At 52.1% G+C, this 10,000-nt stretch overlaps 3 protein-coding genes across 3 annotated transcripts in view; 2 read left to right on the top strand and 1 right to left on the bottom strand.

Moving 5' to 3' along the window:
- Positions 1-1,311, top strand: part of LOC126576309 (RINT1-like protein) — a 2,663-nt gene extending 1,352 nt beyond the window's left edge. Inside the window, exons 3-5 of the mRNA XM_050237530.1 lie at positions 1-70; positions 150-951; positions 1,019-1,311. The exon at positions 1-70 is cut by the window's left edge and continues 156 nt beyond it. Of these exons, the coding sequence (XP_050093487.1) occupies positions 1-70; positions 150-951; positions 1,019-1,211 (1,065 nt within the window). The 3' untranslated portion in view covers positions 1,212-1,311. The remainder of the gene's footprint in view (positions 71-149; positions 952-1,018) is intronic.
- Positions 1,312-1,390: 79 nt separating this feature from the next.
- On the bottom strand, positions 1,391-3,162 carry LOC126576315 (facilitated trehalose transporter Tret1-like). Its single transcript, XM_050237537.1, has 2 exons — positions 3,096-3,162; positions 1,391-2,772 (listed from the first exon to the last, which is right to left on the bottom strand). The coding sequence occupies exons 1-2, from the start codon at positions 3,160-3,162 to the stop codon at positions 1,391-1,393; spliced, it is 1,449 nt and encodes a 482-aa protein (XP_050093494.1).
- A 1,219-nt stretch (positions 3,163-4,381) lies between these two features.
- Positions 4,382-7,275, top strand: LOC126576325 (facilitated trehalose transporter Tret1). Its single transcript, XM_050237547.1, has 4 exons — positions 4,382-4,468; positions 4,547-5,858; positions 6,264-6,518; positions 6,609-7,275. Exons 1-4 carry the CDS (start codon positions 4,405-4,407, stop codon positions 6,883-6,885), a joined length of 1,908 nt encoding a protein of 635 aa, XP_050093504.1. The 5' UTR covers positions 4,382-4,404; the 3' UTR covers positions 6,886-7,275.
- Positions 7,276-10,000: the final 2,725 nt, after the last annotated feature.

Here is a 10,000-nt window from a genome sequence, read left to right as displayed (position 1 = left end):
TTACCAAGCGTGATAGCGGTCCTCCTCCAACCGGTTTACTTCCTCAAGTGGATGGCCATCGAGGAGAAATGTGAGTACGACGTCCCTGTCGCCCTGTATTTTACTACCTTGCGCTAACGGTAATCCTCTTTCTTTCGATTTCATCATAGTTACCACGGACAAAATGGACGCAATGCTGAATACCGACTCGGAGGATCCGTTCGAACTGCTCGATCCGGCCAACTTGGACGAGCTCAAGATTCCCAAGTGTGCCGATCAGTTCGCACGCCTGCTAGATGCAATAAAGGAACGCTACTGCGGTCTACCACAGCCCGGCCAACAGCTTCAGTTTCTCGATCTGCAGCTCAAACTGATCGATAACTTCCGGCGCCGGCTAGTGCAGCTTTACAATGATAGCGCGATGGCGGTCAATCCAACGAAAATCATCAACGCCATCAACTACCTTACGTCGGTGCTGCGCGAGTGGGGTGAAAATGTGCACTATCTGCATCTGCATGCGGCGCTGCATGGTACGGACTCGCAAGACATAAGCTCCGTGTTCGATCGTACGATTGAAGAACTCGATCACTGGCAGCGTACGCTGGTGCAGCGGATAGTAACGTGGGTGGTGTACGAAATCACTGCCCGCTCGAGACCGTACCGGCACGATCTGTGGCCTTCGATGGCGATGCACGATGTCAAGGAATCGCTCACGTTATCGCCGACGGCGAGCGAAATGTTTCAAACAATCATCAACCTACTGCACGATCTGGACCACGAACTGTCGTCCAACGTGTTCACCATTGTGCTGCGCATAGTTGCTGGCCAGCTGGACGAGTGGCTGCTGACGAGCATGATCATGAACACCAAGTTCTCGACTGGCGGTATCCAGCAGTTCCATTACGATATGACGCGCAATCTGTTTCCACTGTTTGGCCAGTATGCACTCGAACCGAAACTGTTGTTCAAACGGTATGCTGCTGGTGGTTTGTGACGCCGATGGCCTTGCTAATGATGTTGTGTTGTCCATTTTCAACAGGATCAATGATGTCTGCGTGCTATTTACGCTTCCACTCGGTACGGCCGTACTGCTGCGTGAGACACTACGCGGTGACACAACGGACAGTGAGGATATAACGCGAGCCCTTCGGGAGGTGGGCATGACGATCTTCAATCGTAGCACCGCACTCGAAGTGCTCGATCGAAGGAATGATATGCCGTCGACTGTTTAACCAAAAAGATTCCAGATCGTTCATAAACACAGCGTTAGGTGATTAATCGGGGAGCAAGGGCAAAAGTGAAATATTTTGTTAAATAATATTTATTTGTTTTAAAGTCTACACAACCGAAATGCTAAGAAGATAATTTAAATCGAAAGGTCTACCACGATGCTGCGATAGAACGGTGGCTCTTACGGAACACTGTCTGCCGAAGAGTGGTCCTGGTGCTTCGTGTTTTTTCTCTGGCGGAAGCAGTTGATATTCCTGCTGGTAGCGGTATGCATTTCGATCAGTATCTGATCCAGTGGTTTCCCTTTCGTCTCCGGTACGAGCGCAAACACGAACACGACGAATGCGGCCGAACAGGCGGCAAAAATCCAGAAGGAAACGTACGTTCCCGCTTCATCCGATATTAACTGGTACAGTTTGGATACACCGAAACCGACGGAACCGGCAAACATGGTGTAGATAGCGGCCGCCACCGCTTTCACGTTCGCCGGGAAGATCTCACCCAGAATGGCAAATGGAACGGTCGCCAGTCCGATCGTGTAGCACACGATATACAGCATGATCACAACGAGCGGTATCCAACCGATCCCGTCCACGTCAACCTCCTGCTGATCGAGGAAAAAGTACAGCCCGACGATGAACGTCCCGATCGCACAGCCAACGGTGGAGAACAGCAGCAACGGTCGGCGTCCGATGCGATCGACGATCGAGGAAGAGAGGGCTGCCGTGACGAGCTGAATGACGGCCATGATGATGGACGATTCCTGCGCTTTCAGACCGATGTTGACCTGATCGAAGATTTGCTGCGAGTACGCGATCACGGCCTGGCTACCGCAAAGCTGCTGCAGAGCACCAAGTCCCAGGATAATGATCAAACTGCGCCGATTTCCGCGATTCAGCAGATCGCGAAAGGTGCCCCGGTTGCGTTTTGACCGCTCGACCGCTGCCTGCATCATAGCCAGTTCGGTCTGGACATCGCTAGTACGTCGCAACCAGCGAAGGTTCTGCTCGGCTTGCTCCGTTCGCTCCTTACCGAGCAGATAGTACGGTGATTCCGGTAGCCACAGGAACAGCGCAAAGAAGGTAACCGGAAAGGCGATCGAAATCCAGGCCAGTGTACTGTAGGCAACGTACGGACCGATGGCGTATTCGAGCAGAATGCCCGTTTTGGCCATCACCGTCAGCAGCGTACCGATCGATCCACGTATCCGATCGGATGCGATCTCGCCCAAATAGAGCGGCATGGATGAGTAAGCCATACCGTAGGAGATGCCGCTGAGGGCTCGTGATATGAACAGCACCGTGACCGATTCGCCAACGCCGATCAGTATCCATCCCACGATGCTGGGCAGTACGGCAAGCAGCAAGGTTAGCTTACGGCCAAACTTATCGATTAACCACGCCGATAGAACCGGACCGGCGATGGAGGTGAGCACGAGGATCGACACAACCCAGGAACTCTCGTCGGGTGTCACCGGAAGGGGTGAGTCGTCGGCCAGCAGCTTGGGCAGGGTGGGCGATGTCCAACCGTACGATGCTGCCACCGATAGCATAAGCAGCGTTCCTGTTGGGCCAAACAAAAACATCCACGATCATAAACTCCTCCGTCTGCGTCTGTCTGGCGATTTGGCTGGCCAATTGCCCTAGCCGCACCTCTGGTGGATTCTGGCCAATTACAAGCACACCGGACCCGCGGATGATAAGATAAGCCTGCGCACCGGGCTGGTCATTATGCAAAAATGTACACCCACACCGGCCACAGTTGCGCCGAGGATGATGATGTCGCCACGATTGGTTATCTTATATTGCGGGCGATGACTTGCCGGCGATTGGGTAACAGATTGCCTCTTCCAGGGGGGGCTGGCCATAAGATTTTCTGTTTCTTACCAGTGAAAGCGGCTAGATATTGGTTCGAATACTTTCGAAAGTCTTTTATATTCTCGATGAATCCCATTGTGCTGGCGGAATGCTGCTGGCTGGCTAGCTGACTTTTTTTTTTTGGATCGTTGCTGCAGCACGCGCGAAGAAGTGAAGACGAACTGGCCACTAGCAGCGCACAGGTCCAGCGCTGATACCGTATTGGCCATCGTTGGAGGTACTGGCTGATTTATTGGTCCATTCATTCCCTCCCACAATACGGTTTGATTAGCTGTCGATTAATGCGTCCAAAACGGTGATCGATGAGCGTCAACACCCGTGCCAGTAACGCGTCGCCGATAGGCCCGACCACGCGTAAGGTGATATTTATGTTTTCTACTTGGGGCAGACGCCGGATCGGGCTATCATCCGATGACGAGTCTTTAGATAAGCGCAGTGGAACTGACTCCCCCTTGGGAAGCACCTTCCTTGTGACGTCATCGATATGGCGATTTTGGGAATAATCGGAACCGTCGGACACCTCCGAGTACCTTTGGTTGTTGGGACATCGCTTATCGCTTGTTGTCGGTAATCAAAGCAGTAGCTATCCAAAGTGATATCCCTTTATCATGCGATGATAAGCCTCCGATTGGTGTTTGACTTAAAATCAAAGACTCGATAACGAAGTGCCTTCACCCTTATTTACTTACTGTTGGGCTGGGTCGTCGTCTCCTAATCGTTAGAGCCTTTCCGTGGTTAATCCGTGGTCAGTTGTCCAGGTATTAGGAAGTGTGTACCGTAGAACCTGTCTACAATGTTCCTAAAGGATTCTTACACCTGGACCAATGAACTTTGTCGAGAATTAATGAGGCAAACCGTGAGCTACGGTGTGGCTTGCATGGCTTTAATTACATTCTTCCCCAGAGAATGATAATTTAGATAACAGATTTATGAAGGCTGTTCTGATATCAACTGATATCGCTGCAGCTGCAACTGCTACCCTCCTGCTACTGCTGCCAGTGCTCTGTCTATCTATCTACGGCGATAGTTTTCCTTATCCCAATATCTTAGCCACGTGTCTGGATCTGGAATGCATGTTCTAGCCTTGGCCGCGTGCCATTCAATCTGATAGCGTCGTTATTTCGACAGATCAGTTTTATGGCTGGATGGTACCCACTGTTGTAAACCCATTCATCATATCACCCATTCTTCGTGCTTGATTTGGGGAACAAATCATAAAACATGGTCCAGGTATGAGTCCGTCAACGCCTCCGTCGTCGCCACTGAAATGGACGACATTTCGTTGCCGACAGTGATCAGTAGCGGACGGCAGCAGTAGATGATGATGACACCGACAATCCGAAGTGGACAGTATCGTAATGAGTACCTTGCTGCTCTTGCAGGTAAGACAGGGGGGTTCGTCTGTCCGCATACTGTCCTTCTGATCTCTAATGTATCCTTTTCCCCTTTTCACTTTCCAGCAACCTCATCCCTGGTGGCCTCGGTAGCCTGTGCAGGATGGTCTTCACCGGCGATACCGATGCTCCGTGGTGCCGATTCCCCCATTCCGATCACTGCGGACGAGGGTTCGTGGATTGTGTCACTGCTGTCGATCGGTGCTCTGTTCGGTCCGATCGCTTGTGGGCTGCTCGTCGATCGGTACGGTCGCTGGAAGGTGCTGATGGGATCGGCACTCCCGATAGTGCTCGGTTGGGTGATGATCGCCTTTGCCCAGGCCATTGGTGTGCTGTACGCGGCACGGTTGCTTCATGGATTCGGTTACGGACTCGCTTACTCCGTCACTCCAATCTATCTCGGTGAGATATCATCGGACGCGGTCCGTGGATCAACCGGAGTGTTAGTGACGGTCATGGCCAAGCTGGCCTTTCTACTCCAGTACTCGATCGGTCCGTACGTAGGCTACAGGGCGCTGGCATGGATATCGCTGGCCTTTCCGGTGCTGTTCTGTGTCGCCTTCGCTTGGATGCCCGAGACACCGTACTACCTGTTGGCTTGTGGAAATGACGAGGCTGCCGCCAGCAGTCTACGGTGGTTACGGCGAGATGAAGCCATCATTAGTGAGCTCGGACGCATGAGAAAGCTGGTCGAACATAGCAAGCACGCAAAGACCAACCCTCTGGGGCAACTGTTTGCAGCGACAAACCGAAAAAGTCTCCTCATCATTCTGCTCCTCTCGCTCGGCATGCAACTGACCGGTATTAATGCCATCCTCGGTTACTCGCAGACCATCTTCTCCCGGTTGGCGCTTCCGCTATCGGCCGCCGAGCTATCGATTGTGCTTGCCCTGGTGCAGCTTGGTTCCGTGATGTTACCGACGTTTCTCGTCGATCGGACTGGCCGTCGGCCACTGCTGCTCATCTCGACCGCTGGCTCAGTGGTCGGGCTGACTACCTGTGCCGTGTATTTTACGCTCGATAACGCGGGCGAATTATCGTCAGAACCAGGAGCCGCTCACGGTTGGATACCGTTTGTGGCCGTGCTGGTGTTTATCGTTTCGTTCGCGGTCGGCCTAGCCACCGTTCCGTTTGCTATCCTTGGGGAGGTGTTTCCGAAGCATATCAAAGCCATGGCGAACGCGGTGTTTGCGGTGATTACATCGGCGGTCGTGTTTTCGGTCGTCAAGCTATTCCAGGTCATCTCTGACGGGGCCGGTACGTACGTTTCGTTCTGGATCTTTGCTGGTTGTACCGTCGTGACCGGAGTGCTGATCTACTACATCATTCCGGAAACGAAAGGCCAATCGTTCGAGCGTATACAGGAGATGATGCAGAGCGGTAGGAGCTGTGGCCCTTCGGAAGTCCAGCACAGTGAAACGTTGAAGCAGAGGAGACAATTGCTCTGTTAAGGGAGATCTCAATAAAGAATTGTGTAAACGATCATTATGAGCGCTATATAATTAATTTAAGAATATAAAGGATTCAGGAACCACGTGCTTCACGTAAATTCAAATTCCAAAAAGAATGGCAGTTTGGCTCCCGTAGTGAGATACACAAGGCGCGAGTGAGAATTTTAACTTGATTTCTCACCGCCATAGTGAGAAGGTGGTGTCTTGTTTGTAAACAAACACTCCTGCGAATCGTGGTTGCCGCCGATAAATTACTGATTCTTTGCCTTCCTGGATTACCTTTAAAACTTAAGTGAAATAATGCTACCGTGCCCGTTCCATGTCCGCTCGGTGGTGATTGCCGGGGTGCTGGTGCTTGTGTCGCTGCTACCGACCTCGCTGGAAGCGGAAATCGATTGCAACAGTTTGCGGATGGGCCAGTTCCTCTGTCCGGATCCGTCGCTGCGCCAGATTGATCCCCGCACACAGCAGCTGTACGGATGTACGAAGGAGAATAAGGCTCGCGCCTGGTGTATCGCAGCCGATGGCATCGTGTGTAGCGAGACGAAGAATGCCAGCTTCACCCGGGAACTGCCGTGCAAGTGGACGTAAGTACATCCTTCCGGTCGAGCACGGGATGCTAGAATTTTCCGGGAACTGGGGTTTTGTTGACTCCCTTTCGAACTGTTTACTTGCAGCAATGGTTATCACTTTGATACGGCCCTGCTACTGTCCGTGTTTCTGGGAATGTTCGGCGCGGATCGATTCTACCTCGGTTATCCGGCACTGGGATTGCTAAAGTTCTGCACCCTGGGCTTCATGTTCCTCGGTCAGCTCGTTGACGTGATACTGATAGCGACACAGGTCGTTGGACCAGCCGATGGTTCGGCATACATTATTCCTTACTACGGACCCGTGATAACGGTAGTGCGGAGCGATAACTGGACGTACAGGTTGCCGCAGGATAACTGGTGATTGCTGGCCAACGTTTTCCGCCTATCCCGGTGGCCAAAGACACTGAACTGAGTCGTGGGTGGAAGGAACGGCTGTGCCGTCGCGATTCCTGTCCACAAAAGACCTTACAAACGGTGAACCCGTGTTTCGCGAGAAATCACGGGGTTGGAATAATGTGATACGAAATAGATAGAAGAGTAGTAGTAGTAGTAGAGATCGTTACAATTCGTAAGAATAAATATGTTAAAATACCATCAGATAGATTCCATCTGCCAGTGAGAACCCCTCAGTGGGATGGGATGCAATCGATAAGCTGAGGGTGGTACCTTAGCATCAGTCTGCCCAGTTTTCGCTACCCATTTGTACAGCCAGCCACCAATAAAGCTCATCTTTGAAATCGAAAAAGTAATATTTCTAATTCGTTTGCCCTTTGTTCATGATCCTCTAGCTCCTAGCGTTAATGCTACAAACGACCTGCCCTCTCTTTGATCGATAGAAAAGAAGCCAAACGAATACGAAGATTTACAATTGAAATCGGCCGGAATATGGGTCGGTAAACAGACTCCGCTTTTTCTTCTTCCAGTGCTTGCTGTGTCCTTAACCACCTGCCTACTCGCACAGCCCCCCTGTGTCCTGTGCGTGTATCGATGCCATTGCCATTGCGGTGGTGCGACAGTTCGCGAACCGAATTTACGATGCGCTCTTGGCCGCGATTGGCCACGACCAGTAGTAGCAGACAGCCGGAGGGTTTGTTGTGCAAATTTCAGTTTCACATGCCCTCCCTCCGGAATCGAAACCACAAAAGGGGCCACCAATTTACGATGGTTTCTGGCTGAAGCGAACCGTGCGCGCGCTCCTTGGACTACGGGTAACAGTGGCGGCCGTGGTGGCGCTGGTGGGAACCGGTGGGTACCGTTTGATCTATACCCATCGCGCTCCAACGGTGGCCATGCGCGGGGCGCGCTGGAAATGATGGATAAATGATGTGCCAAATCGGTTACACTCGTCGTCGGTAGTGCCCTCCACCCTTGGGAGGGAGGGAAATGGTGGTGAGGTTGCACGGAATCATAAACAATACCCCTGTTCGTTCTCTCGAAAAGACGAACGCGAATTGCCCGCAAATTTGCATTCTCAGCACCACCAACCATCACGTGGCTCCCATGAGCCGCCGCGGCCGTGAACGCCACGTGAAAGTCGAAGTAACCTCTGCGGCACAGGATTGCTTCGATGATGGATCAGTTCATGCGTAGCGCATAGGTAAGCGCAGTAGCAATAGTAGTAGGCTGGAAGTCAATTTGTCATACATTTTACGACCAAACAACACAATTCTCGATCAAGGCCAACCCGAGCGGGGAATATGTACAGCGAACGATCATCACACTGAAATGTAATCATTTTCTGCCCCGGACCGGAATTTTGGGGAATTTGAAATCCGTGAAATGCGGCCATCATTTTCCTGTCCATCAATCCACCGTTCGGCGGGGTCTGTCAGCGAACAACAAATGGTTAGCGAGAAAAAGAAAAGAAGACATGATGGAAGGTTACTGCTGCAATATGACCTCGAGCTGGATGACGGCAGGAAATGCCGATCATCGCATCATGTCGCTTCCAATATCCTCTATGCTGTGGGTTTCGATCGACAATCATCTTGTGCTTACTCAGCCCAGGCAGACTACAATGAAACAGCAACAATCGTACAGGTTCATGAACCGACCGAGAAGCTAATCGAAATGGATCGAAAAGGATATCCACGCGGCGTCGTCGTCGTTGCTGCTACCTCCTTCCATTCCTCGAACGAAAACTAACCTCTACCACCAGCCAGCCACTAGCCGTAGTCCTTCGCCGCTTTCCTTCGTCTCCTCCACGCCATTGGCCACCATAAATCGGCCGCGGTCACATCGAAATGTTGCGAAATGTTCCAAACAACCACCCAACGATGAGACAGCGCTGGAATGGAAAGCATTAAACATAACAACCGAATTTATGTGTGTCAAGAACACCACCCCTACCACCCACCATCCAGAGCAGGACCTTCCTTTCGCTTCGGTGTTTTGTGAATTCAGAGTTTGAGCGAGGAGAAGCGCAGGTGATTCCGGATAACCGAAAGCGCACCCCGAAATGGTGGTATCTGTGCCATTCCATGGCACACGACCGTTTTCGGGTCGCTCCGATCCCCCCCGGGGGGTGGGCCGTGGTTTAGTAGTGCCCTTTGTGTGGTCTAAAGGAGGGGTCCACGGGCATGGAATCATCATTCGCATGCCAGAGAGAGATAGAGAGAGCCATCATGTCAAGGTATCATCGGCTTCGAATCTTCGCTATCCTTAACACATTAATCCCCACGAGGGTTAACAGCAATGGCGGAGCGCGCCATTACGAGTCCATGGCCTACTAAATATCGTTCGCTAAATATTGAGTACTAGATCCGGGGCGGAAATGCGTTTGAAACTAAGTGTCAAACCAATTTTAAATGAATTTTCCAAGAAAAGAAGCTAGAAAAGACCATCCACCCGGGTAGTATATTCACCAACCATCATCATCATCATCGTGCTTACTACTAACGGTCGCTGCGCTGACTGCGCCCCCCCCCCCGACTACACCAAACACCGCGTGCGCCTTGCCGAATGCGATCCTTGAATGAAAGCTCTCACCACCACCAACCCGAAGGTATAAAGACGAAGGCACTCCAACCAGGAGCCGAAGCGCCAGTTCGCTAGAGGGCATTGGCATCCTTCCTGCCTTCCTGCCTTCCTTCCATCCTTTTGCTACTGCTGCGTGGTGGAGCAAGGCGGTTGGTACGTCGTCTTCGCACACAACACTCACCGTTCGGCCCTTGCCGGAGCTTGGCGCGGATCAGCGGACCAGCGCGGCGCAGTAACTCCACCGTCGGCCGCACTCCGGTACCAGCACCGGGACAGCGTGTATCGGCGGTTCGGTAAGGGTTTGTGTGTCGTGTCGTGCCGTGCCGTGCCGTGTCGTGTCGCGTGCGTGTCTTCATCCTGTCAATCCGTTCCGATTTCAATAAAAGCGTTTTACGACCTCACTGGGGCAGGAGCTTAACAGTACCACCCTTCCCTTCCCATCCACCCATGCTCTCTCTCCCCAGGAGCATGTGATTTGTGGCGCGGTGCTGATTCGG

Source organism: Anopheles aquasalis, chromosome 3 (genome assembly GCF_943734665.1).
Source record: "Anopheles aquasalis chromosome 3, idAnoAquaMG_Q_19, whole genome shotgun sequence".
Taxonomy (NCBI): Eukaryota; Metazoa; Arthropoda; class Insecta; order Diptera; family Culicidae; genus Anopheles; species Anopheles aquasalis.
This window is presented reverse-complemented; position numbering and strand designations above follow the sequence as displayed.

Coding starts and splice junctions, on each gene's coding strand:
- LOC126576325 (XM_050237547.1), top strand. CDS start 4,405: ATGATGATGACACCGACAATCCGAAGTGGACAGTATCGTAATGAGTAC. Junction 5,859..6,263: donor ATACAGGAGATGATGCAGAG/CGGTAGGAGCTG, acceptor TGTCCGCTCGGT/GGTGATTGCCGGGGTGCTGG. Junction 6,519..6,608: donor GAACTGCCGTGCAAGTGGAC/GTAAGTACATCC, acceptor GTTTACTTGCAG/CAATGGTTATCACTTTGATA.
- LOC126576315 (XM_050237537.1), bottom strand. CDS start 3,162: ATGGGATTCATCGAGAATATAAAAGACTTTCGAAAGTATTCGAACCAA. Junction 2,773..3,095: donor ATATCTAGCCGCTTTCACTG/GTAAGAAACAGA, acceptor TTGGCCCAACAG/GAACGCTGCTTATGCTATCG.